Here is a 20,271-nt window from a genome sequence, read left to right as displayed (position 1 = left end):
AATTAAATATTTAAAATAAAAAATGAAGAAAATAGATTGTAATTTTGGTTTTTGTTAGTTATTTTCCAAAATATATGTGTATTTTAGGCAATAAATACTATCTATATTTATACATTACCAAATTATGTATCAAAAACATATATAAACTTGTAGGGATACTCCTTTTTTGAAGCTTTACTCACATTCCTATCGAAAACAGTCCAGCCAAAGTTATCGATAAATTATTTAATCATTGTGTTAGCGTCCGTAGAAAAGCGATGAAGTTTTGTCAAACTTGATTTTATTTTATACAAACTTTTCTACTCAATTTTGAAAATCTGTTCAAGTATTTAAATTTTTGCGTAAAATCATGTCTAGCGATGTAAGTGCTTTGCCCGCTGCACCAGCGATTCCCGGCGTCACTAAACCATCCTCTTCTCTCCACTCGCAGTGCTTTGTGCCTCGGCTGCCGGTGGACAGCGAGGCGATTAGATTCCACGACTGGGCCATAAGCTACGAGAAGTCGCACATCCTCAAGAGCATCTGCAAGCTGGGCAGCACCCAGTGCTGCGACAAGGAGGACGCGAACCGGTGTGATCTCTGCCACTACCAGCACTCCCTGGAGCTGCCCCACCTGCCAGACATGGTGTTCCACAAAAACAAGCTGATCCTCCAGCACAAGGACGGAGCGCTGCTCGAGTTCAAGCCCATGGATGCCCTGGCGCTAGTGGCCAACGGCAAGCAGCCGCTGGAAGTGGCCTGCGCTCAGGAATGGCGCGAAACCAGGTGGGTTCAAAAAATAGCTTGAGCCACAAGGTGAATCATCTAATCTTTGCACTCCTTGGCTTCTCCAGACCAGAACAGACTATGGAGGAGAAGTTCAAGCCGTTCGATTGGACATTCACGTCCACCTACCAGGGTACCATGAACGAGAAGGTGCGTGCCGAGGCAACGGATCAGACCCTGAACAAGTTCAAGCTGATGCAGCGAGAGAATATCATTTTCTATCACGATCTCACCCTGTTCGAGGATGAGCTACACGATCACGGCATCTCCGTGATGAGCGTGCGAATCGTAAGTCGGAACTCCCATTCACTGATCCCTTGTGATGATTCTCCAGTGCATCCTTTCCCCATAACAGCGCGTCATGCCCTCTGGCTTCTTCATACTCCTGCGCCACTTTCTGCGCGTCGACGACGTGCTCATCCGGATGCACGACACGAGATTCCACCACGAAATAGAAAACGATTACATCCTGAAGGAGTACATTCACCGGGAGGCGCCCTGCTCCGAGCTCCAGAGCTCTGTCGCCTTCTGGACCAACCCGGATGAGATGCAGAACTACCTGCCCGTGAAAGCCAAGGAGCTCCACAAGCTGTTCTTCAAGTAGGCTCCGCCACGTGCACGCCACGCCCCAGCTCTCGCCCCCGCCCAATCCAAATTATCTGTACTCCTGTTGGTTAGACACTTTTTGCTATGTGCGTTTATTTATTGCCAGCACTGTGCGCAGGCGCTGTCGCAGCCATTAAAAGCGATCGATTTCTCTAAAAGGCACACTACGAATACGGCTATGAATACGGTTAGGGATAAGCATAGATCGGGCGGACCAGCTGCCACGCGCTTAGGCGCCTCCCAGCAGGGCGGTCAGGGCCCGTTTGTAGTCTCCGGAGGTCTCCGCCTGTAAAATATGAAGAAAGGGAGACCAGGCTTTAAAAACGGAACAGTTCCTAGTTGAATAATTATCCCCTTTGCACCAAAGTTGCTTTGTGGTCAGAGGATTAGAGGCTTGAGCCCTAATGTTAGTCGCCAATAAACTATATCGTTAAATTTTGATTATCCTGCAACCTCTGTTAAATATTTACAAAACAGGATCCCCAGATCCACCCGTTCCCCAGCAACTGTAGCGAAAAGTGGGTTAACTTTAGATCTACTCTGGAGGAGATCGGGAGTGCCACCAATAGAGCCAATGCCGTAACCAATACTTACGTCCTAGGACAACACAAACACCGCAACAAATACAGAATAGAGAACACGGGTGGAATGTGGCGATAATGGAAGGGAAAGCGATACGTTAGCCAGGTGCGGAGCACTCGCCACCGATGCGAGGAGGAGCTGTATGACTTACCACCACGGCGCTGTTCAGGGTGCGGTTGTAGATGCGCTCGAACTCCTGCTTGATCGTCTCCAGGTCTATCTCCGAGCGGCTGACTATGATCCGGATGAGGGTGGCGTCGTCGGTGCCGGCGCCGTTCATGGCCTTGTACAGGCGGTTGGCGAAAAAGGCCGCCGGGGACTGGACGCACTCGACTGGAAGAGGAAGTGAAAGTCGTTGAAAGTGAGTGGCAGGAGCACCTCTCAGGCTAATCGAGACTGACCTATGGCCATCATGGCCTCGTGCAGCTCATCGGACATCTCGTGCTTGATGGCCTGCTCGATGGTTTGGCCGGAGAGCTCCTTGTACTCCTCGAAGACTAGCCGCAGCTGCGGGAAGCTGGCATGCGACATGATGCGGTTGAAGACCTCCTCGTCGGTGCCCAGCTTGGCCTCGCCGGCGGAGTACAGCTGGGCGGCCTGGTCCTTGGCCTCGGCGGCGTCCACCGGGGTATCCAGGCCGTCGCGAACCCCAGTAACGATCAGGGTGAGCAGCCGCCGGAAGAAGCCGGAGGTCTCGCTGCACATCTGCTCGGCCAGGGGGCGTTGGTAGCGCTCCTCGTAGGCGGCCACAATTTCGGCCATCTCCTCGTTGGACTTGGTGCAGAGTATCTCCACCAGGGTGGACTCCTCGGTGCCCATGCCGGCCATGGCGGCGTGCAGCTGCTTGCACAGGTACTCCACCGGCGGCATCATCAGGCCCACGATCACGTCCTCGAACTTGCCGCCCAGCTCACCCTTCAGATCGTCGACCAGGTCGCGCTCGAACTCGGCCTCGTAGATGCCCCGAATGGTCTGCCTCTGCAGGTTGGTCCGGCCGGTGAGGATGTCTATGATCTCCTGCTCATCGGTGCCGAATCCCTTCATGGCCGAGCGCAGGGCCTGGGCGTCCGCAGCGGCGTCGAAGGGGGCGGCGGCCACCACCGTGGGTACGGGCTGAAAACGGATGACGCATCGCGTTGCAAATCGATAAATGCAGCGGTGATGTGATGTTACTCCTGGTTGGGCCGACTGCCCAGCAGACTTACCGTGTAGTTGTCCATTTGGGGTCTGGGACTTTGGGGAAAGTATAGTTTCTCCTCTTCTGGAGCTCTTTGCAGTTCAAATTCGCAAAATCAACGCTTTTCCTCGGCACCGTTTCTCTGAGAGATGCGTTCGCTTCCACGCTGGGCTGGTGAGTGAATGGGAGGTGGTAGTGGTGGCCTCCGAGGTGGTGCAAGGTGGCTCTCTGCTCTTCAAGACTGCTCTCCCAAGCGCAAGTCATGCACTCTCACAAATAATAACCCATTTTGAGACATTTCGAATTTTTTTTAGGTTTTATTTCTTGAATTCAAAGGAAGTTAAATTAAAGAAGTAAAATATTATTTAATATTAATATTAATGCATTTTTTTCGAGTGTAGAAGCTTTTGTGAGCGCGACTTTAACCCTCAAGCTTTCAATTCAGTTTCTAACGCCTAACGCCTGCACTTGGAATTCCTGAGCAAGTGATTCACTCACTCGGAACCCGCTTGGAATTAATTAATTGAAGACACAGTCGAGATCCAAACGGCCTGGACAATTGGAGGGCTTTCAGAACACTTCCAGAACGATCTCTATCTCTGAAAGAATTCCTGAAATGCTTAATTAGGGGGGTATTCGCGAAGAACATCACAAAACTGAATTATTTTCAAAGATCTTTAGATATTTGAGATGTGTCTGCATTATGACCCCAATTGGGGATAGTCCTCCTTTAATTGTGTTTTTCAAAGCCCTTTTTTCAAAAGTATTCCCCGAATTCTCCATTCCTATTCTATTCTATATTTCTATAGAATCTATTCTATTTCTATTTCTATAGAGTTTCTAATAATAAAATTTAATACCGTCGCTAATACTCTACTTAATTACTAGTATAGTTATTGTAAAACTGGTTGTATACTAAGTACCAAGTAAATAAATAAATGTTCTCAACACCGAACCGATTTATTTGAAATTAATGAAGAATATTCTTTCTAAAAGTCCTTATGATAGGACGAATTTTAACCCTTAGTCAAAAAAAATTGTTTTGAGTCCAAATATAACCACTTTTCCAGACAAATTTGTAAACTTTGATACTTTTTTTTGCTTTTACTTTATAAAAATATGCAAATAATTCGCTCATAAAAACCAAATTTTTAAAAGACGTTTACGTTATGTTTAAGTTTAAATTGTACTTAAAAAAAATCGATACTTTCTTTTTATTTGTAAATAAATAGCTAAAATTTTAATAAATAAATAAAAGTAGTTAGTTTTAATAAATAAACAAAATTTTAACAAACAAAAGTAGTTATTTTATTTTTCTTTTCTCTACAAATCAAAAATAAACCTTCAATATTGGTGCTCTTCCTACGTACAGGGTTATAGTTTACTATGTTTAAGATTCCAAAATTTAAAAAAAAGGCTTCAAAATGTTTGTTTTTAGTCACTGTGTAAAAAAAAATTGCAACATTATTATAATAATAATTATTATATAATAGAGTCTGTAATATATAGTAAAGTCTATAATATAGACTTCTTTATATTATAATGGATAGGATGATGGGTGTGGTTAGGTGACTATTTCTTGTTTTTCCTGGATTCCGATCATAGCTTTCTAACTTTTACCTTTTTAAATGGAATATATACAATTTTTAATAGAATATATTTTATATATCTTTCTTGAATTCATTTTAAAATAAAATATAGCCTGAAGCCCTTAGTTTCCCTTATAGATATCTTCATTTCAAGAATCCTGGATTCCGATCATAACTTACTCAATTTTTACCTATTTAAATATTGAATTTTCAATAGAATAGGGAGAATATATTCTATATATATTTTTTTAAATGGTCCAATTGAATTCATTATACCCTTGCAGAGGGTATTATAATTTTGGTCAAAAGTGTGCAACGCAGTGAAGGAGACATCTCCGACCCTATAAAGTATATATATTCTTGATCAGGATCACCTCCTGAGTTGATATGAGCATGTCCGTCTGTCCGTCTGTCCGTCTGTCCGTCTGTCCGTCTGTCTGTCCGTCTGTCTGTTTCTACGCGAACTAGTCTCTCAGTTTTGAAGCTATCGTCTTGAAACTTTGCACACACCCTTCTTTCCTTTGCACGCAGTATATAAGTCGGAACGGCCCGGATCGGCCGACTATATCCTATAGCTGCCATATAACTGATTGATCGGAAATTGTATAACTTTGGTGTTTTTAGAGTTAGAGAGTTCAAATTTGACATGAGAGCTTTTGGCAAAATAATACGACATGCCAAATTTCATAAAGATCGGCCGACTATATCCTATAGCTGCCATATAACTGAACGATCGGAAATGACCCAACTTTCGTGTTTTTGAAGATAGAAAGCTGGAACTTAGTACAGATTTAATTCTTGGTCAGTTGATCCAACCTACTAAATTTCATTAGGATCGGCCGACTATATCCCATAGCTGCCATATAACTGAACGATCGGAAATGGTATTTGGTAGAAATATCAACTTTCGTATTTTTGAAGATAGAAGTTTGGGACTTTTTTTAGATTTTGTATTGTAATAAATTGGATTATATATTCCTATTCCCATAAGGATCGGCCAACTATATCCGATGTTTGCGATATATATCCGGTTTTAAATGCAAGGGTATATAAACTTCGGCTCCGCCCGAAGTTAGCTTTCCTTTCTTGTTTTTATAATAAAATATAGCCTGAAGGCCTTAGTGGCTCTGGCTCACTACATTTTTAAAGAATGATTTGATTTTAAAAGAATAATAATAGCAATGATGATATTCTAGAGCAAGTTTTGATATAATTTTAGGTAAAAATCGCATGAAAGAAGTACCAAAAACCCATTCCTTTATACCAGAATACCCCCTTAAGTAGCTTATATAGAAATGATAATGGAGCTACGGAGGAAAAATGATAATGGAGCTATATTATATAATAAACCACTTAATCTAAGTGAATAGACGGTATCTGCGAGAATGCTTGTGTGTATATAGATATCTTTATTTAATCTCGTTAAATAGGCTTCACTCTAATACATTTACATTTGGGCTCTTTCTTGCTCCGATTCTTCACATTTCGCAGGGTCGCCTCGGGGTCAGCCCCTCCGTCTACGTCTGTCTACGTCTTCTTCTCTGTCTTTCTGCCTCTCAGGTTTAAGCTTAGTTGGTTGCTCTCGCATGTATATAATATGTAGCAGTTATTTAATTATGTGTTATCCCTCCGATCTCCACCCGAAAGCGGTTCTTCGTTCTTTTTAGTTCGAAAACGTAAAATAAAAAGAGAAGAAACCCTACTGTCTAAACGCCTGGAAGGTCTGGGGGAAATATGCATCAATGTCTAATAATACCGAAAAAGAATAAATTACAATACCAATCCGACTTCCAGGTCTATAGCGAGTTTCATTGAATGAACCCCCGATTCTCTAATACGGTGCCGAGCTCTGGGACTGAGGATCGCGGAGAAGGCCACTAATGCTGGGCATTGCAAAAAAAAAAAATAAAGACTAGGGGGGGCAGCGGGATCACAAATGGAGGGATGTTCGGAAAAGAATTACACTTTAATTTCATTTTTGGGGAGAACACGCTTCTGGCGCTTCAGAAATCGCAGAATTGGTATCAACTATAGACTACCGCCCGGCCCGGCCCGGCCCGGCCGCTCGCTACTACAACTACTCCGGCCTAGACCTCGTCGCTCTGGTTCATCTTGATCTCGTTGAGATGGGTGTTGAACCGGGACCACTCGTCGCGCGACGGTTGCGCCAGGTTCTCGGCCACATCGTACACGTACAGCTTGCCGGCCTCGTCGCCGATGCAGACGTGCAGGCCCGAGGGCGTCCAGGAGACGCGGTTGAGTGCCGGAGCACCGGCCACCACAATCGAGGCCGTCGGCACCTCGGTGTCCTGGTTGAGGTTCCAGAGGTCCAGCCTGCCACTGCCGTCGACGGCGGCAAAGAGCGCCGGATGCACTGGCGACCAGGCCACGTCCATGACATAGTCCGAGTTATCCTCAAAGGAGTGCAGTGGTTTCGTGTCCTGGAGGATGATAAAATAATATAGCTCGAGGAACAGGAGGATCGGACAATAGACAATAGATACCTTGAGCGACCAGAGCTTGATGGTCCAGTCGATGGACGAGGTGAGGAATAGGTGGCCAAAGTCCGGCGACAGCTGGTTGTAGTGCGTGGAGATGCCCGTGATGGGGCCCAGATGGCGCTCGTATACCTCATTCACCCCGGAACGCAGACCGTGACGCGAGGCCGAGTAGACGTAGCCGTCCTCGCTGCCCATCACCAGGCTGTTGATCTCGTTGGCCGGGAAGGCCATGGAGGTGATGGCAATGGCCTTCGACTGCCGCTGCTGCAGCTCGAGGGTGTCCTGCGGCTGCGAGAGCATGTCCAGCGACCACGAGCAGAGTTTGCCGTCCGAGGAGATTGAGATGACGTTGTGCGCGTTCTGGGTGCCCACCATCTGGAGGCAGTAGACCGGATGCGTGTGGGCAGCGGCGCTGAGGGGGGTTCGCTGGATGGGGGTGCGCTTCTGGACGCGATTGTCCCACAGGACTATCTGGCCCGAGTAGGTGCCGCCGAGGATCAGGTTCGGATTGAACTTGGCGAAGCAGGTGGACATCACAGCGCTCTGGCAGTGGAAGACGTCCTCTGGCGTGCGTTTCTTGAACTTTGTGTTCCACACCATCACCACACCGTCCGGCTCGTTGGGGCTCTCCTCGTTGTTGTGGTACGAGGCCACCACCAGCTCCGGGAAGTGTGTGGACCAGTCCATGCTGGTGATGCATCGGTTCTTGGACCAGCGCTCGTCGTAGAACACCCGATTGAGGGAGAGCCGGGCGTGGGAGCGCTCGTCGTTCGCCTCCTCGTTGTCTCCGCCGCCGATGTAGTCCGTGTAGATGTCCACGTTCTCGGAGAGGGCACGCTCGATGACGCGTCCGGCGCGCACCACGAATCGCTGGAAGTCCTCCGACAGGATGATCATCTGCTTCTGTTCCTCGGATAGCTCGTTAACTGGAAGAGAATATGGAGATTAGGATAAGAGAGCTAACGAGTTTGTTGGAGAATACTCCACGTACCCTCCTTCTTCACTTCGGTCTCCTTCTTGATCTCGAGGGGCGTGATGGCCGGGGCCACGTCCTTGACGGTGGGCAGGCCGTGGGTGAGGTAGCCCGGCGGCAGCTTGGAGGTGAATCCATTGTCCAGGTGTGGCAGCGAGCTCTCTTCGTCATCTCCTTGGGCATCAAATGCAAGCACTGTTTAAGGTATAAAACTAACACAGCTAGAGGAACGTGACAATCGACAGAACAGGAACAATTCTACTTTCGGATTCTTCATTGACTTTGGTGTGATTCTTATTCTTGATTTGCTTTTCATTTCGTATTCGTATTCGTATTCGTATTTTGCGTTCTTCTTCGTCTTCGTTTGCTTGGCTTAGGAACTGCTTAGAGATTTCTGTGACCTTTGGCTTTGTTCTTCTTTTAATTCTTAATTCTTTGCAGGGGGGCGGGGGGAAAGGGGTGGGATTGGTTATGATGGTGGGTGGGGTGGCAGGGTGGTTAGGCTGAAGCTTAGAGTGTGAGCGAGAGGGAGTGGGTGGGTGGGTGAGTGAGACCAGCACACAGCATTCGGGTTTCTCCGATAGTCTTCTTCTACTTCCTCTCGTTGTTGCATCTCTTTCGAGTGGGTGGTGGGTGATCACAAATGCGTGCGTGCGTACAAGACAGAGACAGAGAGAGAGAGAGAGAGATCGAGATAGAAAGGAGAGGGGAAGAGAGAGAGAGGTGTGGACAGGTGCATGGCTGTTAATAAACTGTTAAGTTAAACACACGCACTCACACAGGTGCATATATCAGACGGTAATTGTTATCGATATACACAGCGTATGTACAGTGAGTTAATGAACAGGTGAGTGAAGGCATGTGGTATCTTGTGTAATTTTTTTTGTTTTTTTCTTTTCAATTTACCTATTTAATACACAAAGCCAATTACAGAAATGAAAAATATTACATTTTCCCAGTTTTGGGGATTTGATCTGGTTTGTTTCGATTAACTCTATGAACGTTATCGCTATTGTACATTGTTCTTTCTTTCTCCACCCATTTTATAATTGCTTGCACTTAAAATTATTTAGTTTTATGCTAGAAATATATTACACATATATTTAAAAGTTAACGGCCGATTGATCAATTCTTTACTGTTACTGGTAATGTTACAGTGCTGTAATTGAAGAGAGGATCTGGAGCTGGGGGCGAGGGCTAAGAGAAGAGAGTATGGAGCAAGCCTAGCATCCCTGTGTACCTTTCACTGCCGTTACTGTTGTTTTGTTTTGTTAGAAACAGTTAGGTTGTTAGGAGAGAGTTAGAAATGAGTGATTGGGTTAGCAACAAGTCACACAGAAGGGGGTGAGGCTGGCAAGGACACGGAGGGAGGGCGGAGGCGGGAGCGGGGGTGGGCTGGGCCGAAGGAGCAGTAGCAGAGTTATGCGAATGTAAGCTGTACAAAAAGCGGAAATGAGAGCGAGAGAATAGGTTCGAGGCCGGGTCCGTTAAATCAGTGTTGTGTATGCGTGTGTGCCGCTCTTTTACTTCAATTCATTTTCAACACTGCATCTCGAAGAATTGAACTTTTCAACGCGTTTCTTTCGATTTTCGATTGATTTCTAGGCTTTTAATTGGATTCTTGTTTTATCTTGTTCGGTTGCAAAGTGAGAATTGGAGCGTTCCTATTTTGCTTCATGTCGATTCCGTCACTGTTCAATATTTTGATGGCGGCTGGCCTGTACCTACCTGTGAATTCATCCTCCCACTCTAAACCCGGATTAAGATTGTATTCATCTTGAAGAAATATAAATAAAAAATTATTGTACATACATTGCTGGTAGTTTTTGTTTCGTTGTTGTTTGGTGGCGTTTTTTTTTTTTTTTCAAATCAAAACGAAAAAATCATGAGTTTTTACATTAGCATTACCGCCCATTGCGATCGATAATCGAGAATCGATAACAAATCAATCGATAGTCAATGTATTAAAATTTAAACTAAATGCATACGGTAAAAAGTGAGAGATGTTTGGTTTAGTGTGCTTAATTTTTGCTTGGCGAAATGATCACACATGGCCACATACGGATATATATGTATATTATATATATATTGGATATATAGGATAATGGATAATTAGCACACAAGCCAGACTTTCATGATGGAACACAAAAGGTAGCGAGGGGAGGAGAAACTTTTATCATACAGCTTAGGATGTGTCAACTGATACATCGGGTTATTGATCATACACATGATAAATAGATATAGACTCTCGATATAGATTCTGTGCTTTCGCATGCAGTTTCCTTGTGTACGATTGTGTGGGTGTTGGTGTCTGTGTGGGTGTGTTCTCGTTTCATATGGTTATCGATAACTTATACTTTTACTGATTACGAGAAAATAATCGACTAGAAAAAAAAAGGATTCAAGACAATGCAGCTTTTTCCAAAATTATAACCGGAAAGGGCTGTTGTAAACATAACTGTAATATCCGAAATCGTAGAACTTACGAATGTTATACATAAATTATAATGAAAATATTAATCGAATAAATGAAAAAAACGATGTCTAAAACTTAAAATGATTACGAAAGCTACTTAAAAGAAATAAGAACTTATAAATTGGGTGGAGATTAACAATTTTTGTTGTTGATTTTCATATTAATCGATATTTATCGATTTATACACAAATTACGGTTTAAACTCGATACAAACTGAATGTTTTGCGATATGTGGTTTAGAGCTAGTTGAAACAAATCATTTATAAAATCATATAAAATGTATACATAAGTACATATTATATATATATATTGTAAAGATCGGATTGGGGAACAAATCAAATGACCGAATCGGAAACGAAGATCGAAGAAGCAGCTACGATAAACATAGAATATCTATACATAGGATAATACATAAATGTCAGGCATAAATATAGTACTACGCAAGTCAAGTGGTTTCTACGGAGAGGCTCGAAGGACGGAAAGAAAGGATATAATACCAAAAACTACACACATAATTGTACATGTCAATAGAAACAAATAGATAGATAGATAGATGGGTAGGTGTGTAGGTTCAGTAGGTTTCTATTAAGATATACGGTTACGGGTTTATAGCATTACGGTACTCTTTACGGGTGGGCACACAGACCTGAGCCGGGCTACTGAGGCTGAAAAGTCTAGGTACAAGATTACGGATACAACGAGGACTACTCACCATAATAATCCGTAGCATGAGCTGCAGTTTTTTTTGCGTGCGTGCCAAAAACAGATAAGGGGGAGAGAGAGAGAAGTAAATAGACAAATTATTAAATGCGCTCGAACGGTGTAAACGCTAATGATTGATGGACTAATGGATTGGATGGACTGATGAACGGATGGATGCTGTTTGGGGGGAGTTAGCGAAGCGTGTGGAGAACAAACCAAAGGGAAAACCAATAATCATAATAATGGCAATGAGTTCGAAATGGCAACAGTGCTACCAACTGTAGTCCTTAAACAAAATCAGGCTCGAAGGACCAAAAATCAAGAAACTAGTGTGTTCCATAACATCATTACTAAGCAGATAGGAAATATTTGTAAACTAAAGAGTTAGGAATACGTTTCTCATGCTGTCTGTGGCCATGTGTAGCTAGTTTGGTTATCGAATAAAATGTGAAAGTGTTCAGGGCGGGTTGGTAGCACTGATGGATGAAATAAATCAACTTAAAGCAAAAAAGCAAGAGAACTATTGTTCGTTTACAAGATGACTGTCTTTTGGGATACATAGTAACCAAATCGAGTTGAAGCAAAGCAATAGGAAGCTATCGTTAATTTTGGCAATCGAATATATATATATATTATATGTATCTATAATCCACCAACAGTTACTACGCTTATACGATCCTTGCTACGCATCCTTCTCTCTAAGCCTATTACTTTTGCACATGAATTTCATACTTTGGTTTATCGTATAAACGTTGTACAGGGCTCTATGTTGACTTTTCACTTGTTTTTGAAGTTTTCACATCATTTTCACATTTTCACCATCACAACAGAGTGTGTGTGCTGATCTGATTAGTGTGGAATTTGCTTAAAATTAAGATTAGTACCTTTACGTGGACGCCACCAATCCTCCATATATCCTGACAGGGGCGAGGAGTGGCAAGAAAGAACTGTATTTGTTATTTTATTTCACTATGGATTATTGTTTTTCTGTTTGATTTAGATTTTTGTCTAGTTTTTGTTTTTATTCTCTGCGGAAGGGCGTGGCTGGTGGGGAGGCGGTAGGTGGGTACGGGTACGGGGTCGGGGTCGGAGAAAGCGCTAAATCGTAGGCAACATGCAGCATTTGTCAACTGGCGCCACACGGAAGTGGGACATAGGACGGGAGACAGACAGAGCGACAGAAGATGAAGAGGCACATCCTCCGCCACGGACGGAGACGGAGACGGTGACTCAGGAAAGCCAAAAAACACAGTAAACAACTTGACCAAGAACAAGAACAAGAACGAGAGCAGCAATAGCGAAAGATGGATATTTTTTTTGTGGTTTTTCATAAACTATGGACAGTGGTTACGGTTACGGTTGCAATTGCGGTTACGGTTATACGGTTATACGGCTAGAGAAGAGCCTAATATCCCCTTTCACGGGGGCAATACGCACCATCACGTTCGTGTCCGCCGGTACTGGTTGTCTGCGTTTGTTTCGTGTAGACCAGGGTCTCCTTTGGTGGAATGCTCGTAGACTGGACATTGTAGACGCTCAGATTCAGTGGCTGTTTCTTTCCGCCGCTGGAGGACATTTTTTGTTAAAAATTAATATTTTATTTATTTTCTAGCTTTTTTTTTAAACAAATCGCAAATAGAAACCAGAAGTATAACCTACCTTTGACCATTAACAGTTGCTTGCAGGCTGGCATCGGGGGTCTGTGTGTTGGAGTTGTCCGACGTCATGGAGTTGACGGAGGACAGTGAGGAGAGAACTTCAGAGACGGGAGCCACACCCAAAGAGGACAACATCTCATTAAGGTCCCTAAGTAACAAAAAATTAAAGAAACTGTCAAAATGGCACAATATATGGCCAGGTATGGATGACACCCACTTGCGCTGATCCTTGTCTATGCCTGCACCACCGCCAATCCGACCGGCCGCCTCCTCCATGTCCTTGATCTCCTTCTCGCGGCGCCGGCGATCCTTCTCCTCCCGCAGAGCGGCCAACTTGGCCTTTTTGCGTTCCAGCTCAGCCTTTCGGTCCATTTTGCTTGGAAGGATGTAGTCTCCTGTTTTTCCGGTGGTCTAATGCCTTTGTGTGGGTGCAATGGAGAACTGGTACTGCAGTTGGAGTGGGGAATCTCGCTCGATCGCTCGCTCGCTCTCTCCTTTCTCTCTGGGGAGTCTCTGCCTCGGTCTGGGGGAGAGATGAAGGGAATGGAAGTGATTAATGCATGGGCCAACAATATTGGTAGCTCTGACGGCGCCGATGATGGTGGTGATGATGTCACCAACTGGCCAAAACCGAAGAAAGTTTGTGTGTGCGTTGCACGAATTTGGCCTGGACCTAATCTAGCAGATGCACTGCCATTTGAACATGCACATTTGGAAAGTGTTTTCCCCGACTGCTGTTTTCCACTGCCACTTGCATTCCAATCGGAACATCTGTGTCTCTGACTCGCGAAAAAATCAATACTGCGCCCCCGAACAATTGGGCTGGGGCACTTCTTTTTTGCTTTCAAACTCATTCATATCCACTGGTTTCATTTTTAAACGATTATTTATAGCACAATAGACATATGGACCCACCTCTTGCCGTTGTTTTAACTTTGGTCTGCTGCGGTTTAAGTACTTATATCCACATTTTTCAACCGTGTAAAAAAATGCGATTTAATGTTTTGACTCTTAAGTATGCAGTGATGCCAGATGGCCGAATCTGATTTCCGCCCCACAGTGCTGCCAGACATACATGACATGAAATAGCTAACTTGGCACAAATAAGTTGTAGGAAAGAGTATTTAAAATTGATGATTTTTGCACAAAATGCAAAGAATGACCTTCAATATCTGTAAAATTAAGGCTTAAAGATTCAAAACTGTTTAAATTTAAAGAATTTTAAGATTAGGTACTCTCTCGTTGCCCGTTAAATTGTAGCAACTATCGTTAAAAGGTTCGCCCCTAGCTCTTTGATATCTTATCGATAAATAATTAAACTGAATTTATCGATTGCACTTGAAATGTAAAATTCATGTAGAAACTGAATATTTATTTACATGATTTGAAACTTATACACCTGATTTCAAATATTATTTTTTTGGTTTGTTTTTTGTTGAATATTTTATCTTAAAATTTTATTATCCCTATTTTAAGTTACCCTTTTTATTATGAGATATTAACCTTCTTACATTTGTGTAAGAAAAGCTTTTAAAGGTTTCTATTTCATAGATTCAAGGTATCTGGAAATAAATATTTAGAAAAAATCGGACTATATTTATGTTATAAATATGTTATAATATGTTATAAACCATAAAAGAGACAACAATGAAGAGTCGATTTAAATATTGGGTTAGAGCTGTAACCTTTTAAAAGTTAATACACTACGGATTTTGTCCGAGTGTACTTCTGGGGCACTAGCACACTGGCAATATGCAATCCGCGTTTGTCGGCAAGTGAAATCACAGCCAGAACCTGCCATGGAAATAGAAAGCTCGCCGAGAATGAGCAATTAAATGATTTGTATTTTCCTTAATTTATGCCACCAATGCCACTCGCACACTTACTTGCCACCAAAGGTAACTGTAAAGCTGGAACGTGACCCCATGGGTGTATTAATATTTTTTTTATATATGTATGTATTTTTTTTGTTTGCAATTACCTGTTAATTGCTATTTTGACCCGACCTGAAAAGCGATCAAGGGGAAAAGAAAGAGGCTTTATTTTTGGGTTCGAACCATCTTCGGTGACCCAAATATTGGTTTTTATTAAAATAAATGCATATGGATGTGTATGGGAGGGCCTTAATGGTTAGTGGTTCACTTTTTCGAAGCCATTTCGTAACCGCATTGATAAACCGGACTGGAATCGATCCCATGTTGCATTAAAAACCTTGAATTGCCAAATCTTAAAATGATTTTTTTTTTTTTTGCTCCAGGCTGATAAATCAGTCGCAGTCTCTGCCAGCGCCAGCGCCAGCCTCAGCAGAGACATCTGCATGGCAGTTGCCAAATCAGTGAGGGTCTTTTCCATATTTTTTTTTATTGTGTATTTTTTTTTTTTTTTTTTGCTAATTGCAAACCAAACCTGTCAGAGACACACTGGCACACACCTTGTTGCCATTTAATCGTATTTAATTTTCAGATTAATTCGCCAATTGAATTTCAGATTTCATGTTTCCAAGAATCCGCTCTAGACGATCGCCCACCCCCCGCCCCCGCCCGGACTGAGAGTAAAAGTGTATTTCGTTTTAATTAGCCAAGTTAAGACCAGCCACGCCACGAACCTAAACTAGTTTTTCTAGCCATCTGGTTTTGCCGCATCTCTCGGATACACTTTGTATCTCTCGGATCTCGCATCTCGGATATCTGTCGCCCAAGGACAGCGGCTTTTGGGCCATTGCGTGCTGTGTTTAGCATATTTATGCATATATTATGTACATATATTACCGGCTCTTTTGGCCATTTACCGCACATGCCCCTTCCCCCACCCCCTCTCTCGCCCCTCGCCAACCCACGGGATGTGACACACTTTTTTTTCTCACCTGACGAGTCCTCTTCAAGGCTGCGCTGCTCTGCTGCAGCCGACGTCTCGTTTTGGGGAAAGGATAGAAGATCTTCCTTATTTTTTACACAGGAAAAAATATATGCATCTTATGGTTTTAAACTGCTGCATTTTTAAGACTTTTTAGCTTATGCTTTTTTATTTGCGTTCATTAACTATCTCTTTTTTTTAAACTATAATTAGTATTATAAAATTTACTTTCATTTATTATTTTAACTATCCAGCTAAGGTGTTAAAGTCAACTCTTTGCTATTATTATTATTTTTTAAATTATTAAATTAGGTTACAAAACTCGAACTTTAACGATTTGAAACCAACTTGTAGCTTCATCTCAAATAACACATCTTAAGAAACTGAATAGTTTCCTTTATAAAACAAAGTTAAATTAATTTTTGGTTAATAAACAAGCTTTGGACAAAACCTTAAAATAAGTTATATTTTAACCTCCTTCCTATCTTGATTGATTTTTGAAGACAACCTTTTTTTTTAACAAAACATCTGGACACATATTACATATTCGAGTGAGGGCTTGCATTTTTCTTTTTATTTTTTGTTGGTTTTGTTTTTTGTTGTTTGGGCCATTTGATCATTCGTTTTGGCTTAATTTGTTATGGTCTTTTGTGCGTTGGCTTTTTATCGGTGTAAGCCATTTGCATGCGGCCCATCAACTCGAGTCAAGACTCAAGACTCAGCCCGGGGTTCGTTGCCGCATATGAATTTGTTTATGTTCATTTTCTTGTCAACTTTTTTTTTCTTTTACGTTTTTTTTTTAACCCAATCAACTGGAGTAATTTGAAGACAAAACAATAATACGAAGTGGGAATACTCTTACAAAAATGTGGGTACCAATTGAGCAAAGTTTCTGGAATTTTTTTTGAAAAAAATACGATATTGGAAGATTTCTAAAAACTCTGAAGAGAGAAGAGTATAGTATATAGGATATTTAAAGAGGAATGCTAAGTTTTAGTCTTGTTTTTTTTATATATTTTCATATAGGTATATACTACCTCTTTATTACTTTTAATACTTGAATACTCCTTCACCTAAAACCACTCTTTAGAAATGTTCAACTCAGACTTAACTACTTAACTTACTTTACTACTTAAAACAAGAACCTTGATATCTCGTCTTATTTTTTATAAAAATTTTAAAGGTTTATAGTTAAGAACTTGGATTTGTTTTTAAGAAGTCTTTTTAACAATTGATATAAAAACAATCCATATAGCTGGGTAAGAACGATTATACCACTATACTTGAATTTTAAAAAGTAGTTCTTTTGAAATTCTTAAAAAAAAAAAAGAAAAGTATTATATTCAATACTTTGATTTGAACGAAATATCGAGATATAAACGATATGCTTTGATATGAACGATTTGAACGAGATATCTTTAAGATATCTTAAGATACTTACTCCAGTGTTTTGAATGTTTATATTGTAAAATTTTCGAAAAATTTATTGAATATTTGCAATTTATGAAATCCATTCTATTTATATATTTTCCCAAAATTAAATGAAATTTTTTGTTGTCAAAATTTAAAATGATCTTTGGTGGAAAGCCTTCATAAATCTTTAATTTTTGCTACATAATGTATAATATTAATTTATGTTCCAATAAAAAATAAATACATATATATTTTTTTTAATGTAGAATTTATGCTTACAAAAGCAGTTTTCAAAAACAATCTGGGTTTCTTAACTTTTTTTTCGAAAATGTAGATTTCAAGCCCTGTTTGTTGAATATTTTTAAAAATTCTACAAGGACCTTTTTAAGGGTATATCCCCAAATCGAATTTTGGTCTTTTTTAAGCGGGCACCTCTTGATTTTTATTTTTATTTTATAATTTGTTTTTGGGTTTTGTGGCATTACATCGCCGGCGACTGCCTTTCTCCGTAGCCCCCTCCCGAGAGCTGGAGGTGCCGGGAGTGCCCGAGTGCCCGGAGTAGCCCTGCCCCCTGCCGCCGGGGGGGCGCCCCACCCATTGCCAGCGCCGAGCCGCTCTGCCGGCGCCGACTGCGCAGCGACCGAGCCGGAGCCGGCGAAAAAGTCTTGAAAAGTGCGCCTCTTTGGCGTTCCGTTGTTAGTTTAGTTTAACCATCGCATCGCAGCGCTTGAGTCGCGATCAGCTGCTGCTCAGGCTCTACACCCGATCTTCTCACCAAGTTCCCAGGATTTTATATTTTTTTTCAATCAAAATTAATCCAAAATGAAATTATTTTTATGTGCCATTGCTGTGACGCTGTGTGTGGCGATAACAAGTGAGTGAAAAAAAAATCAAACAAAAAGCAAAAATAATATAATAATACATAAAAAACCAAATCAATCGCATTGGTAGATTAGCGGCTGGTTGCTAATTGCTTTGACTTTGACACCAAAATCAAGAGTTGTATTTTTTTATTTATTTATTTAAATTATTTTGGCATTATTCAGTTTTTTTTTTGTGGGTGCGAACGTCTGACATTTAGGCGTTCCGCTGGATTGCAGCCCAGCCTCAGTAACTCCCAAGTTGCGATTGCAGATATAAGCGGATGGGCTGGAAAACCGGCTAAGATTTAATGGCCGGAGGGGGAGACGGGGCAGGGGGTATCTCCCTTGTCTGAGAAAAACTGGAAAGCTAAGCCAAGCCCAAAGATGCTGGTTATGCAACTTTTAAAGTTCGTTTTCAGCCATTTTTGCATAAAAAACTATAAAAAAAATAGTTAGAGAACTTTTAATATTTAATATCTGATGAAATTATTTAACGAATCAAGAGTAATCTTAATAAAAGCATAGATAACAAGATCAACCGGAAGTGCCTCCTCTGGCGATACCGTTACTCCCATCTCTAAGACAACCAATCAGGAAATGAGAAATGCGGAATTGCAATCGATAAATCAAGTCTTCGATCTTGTTACACATTTTAGTCTTTTTTTTTTCACCTTTTTACTCGTTTTTGCCTGGATCGAGTGACTGGAACGCGTTGGCCACAAAAGTGAAAGTGGGAAAACGAGTCGAAGTGGACCTTTGTTGCTTATTTCCCCCCATTTCTGTTCCTCTATTGCAGCCGTGTCCGCCGCCAGCAACTTCGAGTGCCCCAAGCCCAATGGCCAGTTCGCCGATGAGATCCAGTGCGACAAGTACTACGTCTGCGATGAGGGCGTGGCCAAGGCGAAGCTCTGCCCGGACGGCCTGGTCTTCGATCCCCTGAACCGCAAGATCAACAAGTGTGACCAGCCCTTCAATGTCGACTGCGAGGATCGTACCGAACTACGTAAGTGGACTTGAAATTATTTTATTATTTTGTAAGAGGAAGTTTTTTGAATTTAAACTTAAAGACAGGGTTTTTTTTTTATTTTTCCACATTCTGCAGCCAAAAGGTTAAGCTGTATAAAAGTTTCAGCTTGAATTAAATTTAAAAACTTGTTTTGGAAATAAAATTTGACTTAAAGACCAGATTTGTTATTGTAAAAACTTGTTATTTAATCAATAGGAATATTTTAATCTATTTCCTACATAAAAAGTCTCTCGAAAAGTATTTTAATTTGGAATTTTTTCACAGAGGAGCCCAAGTCCAGCAAGTACTGCCCCCGTAAGAACGGATTCTTCGCCCATCCGGACCCGGCGGTCTGCAACATCTTCTACAACTGCATCGAGGGTGACGCCCTGGAGACCAAGTGTACCGTGGGCCTCCACTTCGACGAGTACTCCGGCACCTGTGTCTGGCCCGACACGGCCAAGCGCGAAGGCTGCAACCCCGAGCAGAGTAAGTCTCCTCAAGAAAGTCCATAAACGAGGTGGTCTTAAGATGAAACTTCTTTGTAGGAACCTCGGAGACCGGCTTCGTGTGCCCCAAGGATCAGCCCAAGACCGATGATCGCGGTCAGGTGGTGACTCATCCCAAGTACCCCCATCCCACCGACTGCCAGAAGTTTTACGTGTGCCTGAACGGCGAGGATCCCAGGGATCTGGGCTGCCAGCTGGGTGAGGTCTACAACGACGCCACCGAGATGTGCGACGCCCCCGAGAACGTGCCCGGCTGCGAGGACTGGTACAAGGATGTGGACAAGGATTAAGCGTCATCTCAAAAACCCTATCGATCCAATCCGATATTCTGCTCATCAATACATCCACACACACACACAGATACACATCCCCAACACCCTACACCCACACACACACACTAAATACACTGAAAACAAATTTCGGATTCGCGTCGTAGTCACTTAAAGTTAGTAGTTCTAGCCCATTCCTATAGAACGTATGTCTAGCAGTTAAACTTTAAAAACAAACCCGACTTTCTCTATACTCTATCTACTATTCTTACTTTGTACTATCCCATCTATCCTGTACTGTCCTCTCTTTTATATCCTTTTCTTACTCT

The 20,271-nt window shown here is 42.2% G+C and overlaps 4 protein-coding genes across 24 annotated transcripts; 2 read left to right on the top strand and 2 right to left on the bottom strand.

The window, feature by feature from the left end:
• The first annotated feature begins 201 nt into the window (after window positions 1-201).
• Window positions 202-1,823, top strand: LOC108127949 (TIP41-like protein). The gene is made up of 4 exons (XM_017245302.3): window positions 202-361; window positions 431-765; window positions 834-1,053; window positions 1,121-1,823. The coding sequence occupies exons 1-4, from the start codon at window positions 350-352 to the stop codon at window positions 1,367-1,369; spliced, it is 816 nt and encodes a 271-aa protein (XP_017100791.1). The 5' UTR covers window positions 202-349; the 3' UTR covers window positions 1,370-1,823.
• AnxB10 (Annexin B10) lies at window positions 1,431-3,320 on the bottom strand. Its single transcript, XM_017245300.3, has 4 exons — window positions 3,159-3,320; window positions 2,355-3,066; window positions 2,105-2,286; window positions 1,431-1,657 (listed from the first exon to the last, which is right to left on the bottom strand). Exons 1-4 carry the CDS (start codon window positions 3,171-3,173, stop codon window positions 1,601-1,603), a joined length of 966 nt encoding a protein of 321 aa, XP_017100789.2. The 5' UTR covers window positions 3,174-3,320; the 3' UTR covers window positions 1,431-1,600.
• Window positions 3,321-6,097: 2,777 nt separating this feature from the next.
• Window positions 6,098-14,101, bottom strand: LOC108127936 (cytoplasmic dynein 1 intermediate chain). 20 transcript variants are annotated; one of them, XM_017245269.3, is made up of 10 exons: window positions 13,945-14,101; window positions 13,247-13,552; window positions 13,031-13,177; window positions 12,809-12,936; window positions 12,256-12,318; window positions 11,382-11,402; window positions 9,922-9,969; window positions 8,212-8,388; window positions 7,224-8,146; window positions 6,098-7,160 (listed from the first exon to the last, which is right to left on the bottom strand). In XM_017245269.3, the coding sequence occupies exons 2-10, from the start codon at window positions 13,399-13,401 to the stop codon at window positions 6,807-6,809; spliced, it is 2,016 nt and encodes a 671-aa protein (XP_017100758.1). In that variant the 5' UTR covers window positions 13,402-13,552; window positions 13,945-14,101; the 3' UTR covers window positions 6,098-6,806. The 20 variants fall into 20 exon arrangements, with proteins under 20 accessions (XP_017100758.1, XP_017100759.1, XP_017100760.1 ...); XM_017245270.3 differs by having other exon boundaries at window positions 8,212-8,367; XM_017245271.3 differs by having other exon boundaries at window positions 8,212-8,364.
• Window positions 14,102-17,992: 3,891 nt separating this feature from the next.
• Window positions 17,993-20,175, top strand: obst-A (obstructor-A). Of its 2 annotated transcripts, XM_017245307.3 has the most exons (4): window positions 17,993-18,169; window positions 18,955-19,161; window positions 19,450-19,653; window positions 19,713-20,175. In XM_017245307.3, the coding sequence occupies exons 1-4, from the start codon at window positions 18,118-18,120 to the stop codon at window positions 19,961-19,963; spliced, it is 714 nt and encodes a 237-aa protein (XP_017100796.1). In that variant the 5' UTR covers window positions 17,993-18,117; the 3' UTR covers window positions 19,964-20,175. The 2 variants fall into 2 exon arrangements, with proteins under 2 accessions (XP_017100796.1, XP_070138111.1); XM_070282010.1 differs by lacking the exon at window positions 17,993-18,169 and having other exon boundaries at window positions 19,005-19,161; window positions 19,452-19,653.
• Window positions 20,176-20,271: the final 96 nt, after the last annotated feature.

The sequence above is a fragment of the Drosophila bipectinata genome, chromosome XL (assembly GCF_030179905.1).
Source record: "Drosophila bipectinata strain 14024-0381.07 chromosome XL, DbipHiC1v2, whole genome shotgun sequence".
Classification (NCBI taxonomy): Eukaryota; Metazoa; Arthropoda; class Insecta; order Diptera; family Drosophilidae; genus Drosophila; species Drosophila bipectinata.
The sequence above is the reverse complement of the archived record's forward strand: the minus strand, read 5'-3'. Positions and strand labels throughout refer to the sequence as shown.

Excerpts from the sequence above, each read along its gene's own strand:
- LOC108127949 (XM_017245302.3), top strand. Across the intron at positions 766-833 it reads CAGGAATGGCGCGAAACCAG|ACCAGAACAGACTATGGAGG; the intron begins GTGGGTTCAAAA and ends TGGCTTCTCCAG. Across the intron at positions 1,054-1,120 it reads CCGTGATGAGCGTGCGAATC|CGCGTCATGCCCTCTGGCTT; the intron begins GTAAGTCGGAAC and ends TCCCCATAACAG.
- AnxB10 (XM_017245300.3), bottom strand. Across the intron at positions 2,287-2,354 it reads CGAGGCCATGATGGCCATAG|TCGAGTGCGTCCAGTCCCCG; the intron begins GTCAGTCTCGAT and ends TTCCTCTTCCAG. Across the intron at positions 1,658-2,104 it reads CCCTGAACAGCGCCGTGGTG|GCGGAGACCTCCGGAGACTA; the intron begins GTAAGTCATACA and ends CATATTTTACAG.
- LOC108127936 (XM_017245269.3), bottom strand. The coding sequence starts at position 13,401 with ATGGACCGAAAGGCTGAGCTGGAACGCAAAAAGGCCAAGTTGGCCGCT. Across the intron at positions 8,389-9,921 it reads GTGGGAGGATGAATTCACAG|TGCTTGCATTTGATGCCCAA; the intron begins GTAGGTACAGGC and ends TACCTTAAACAG. Across the intron at positions 8,147-8,211 it reads GACCGAAGTGAAGAAGGAGG|TTAACGAGCTATCCGAGGAA; the intron begins GTACGTGGAGTA and ends ATTCTCTTCCAG.
- obst-A (XM_017245307.3), top strand. The coding sequence starts at position 18,118 with ATGAAATTATTTTTATGTGCCATTGCTGTGACGCTGTGTGTGGCGATA. Across the intron at positions 19,162-19,449 it reads CGAGGATCGTACCGAACTAC|AGGAGCCCAAGTCCAGCAAG; the intron begins GTAAGTGGACTT and ends ATTTTTTCACAG. Across the intron at positions 19,654-19,712 it reads AGGCTGCAACCCCGAGCAGA|GAACCTCGGAGACCGGCTTC; the intron begins GTAAGTCTCCTC and ends ACTTCTTTGTAG.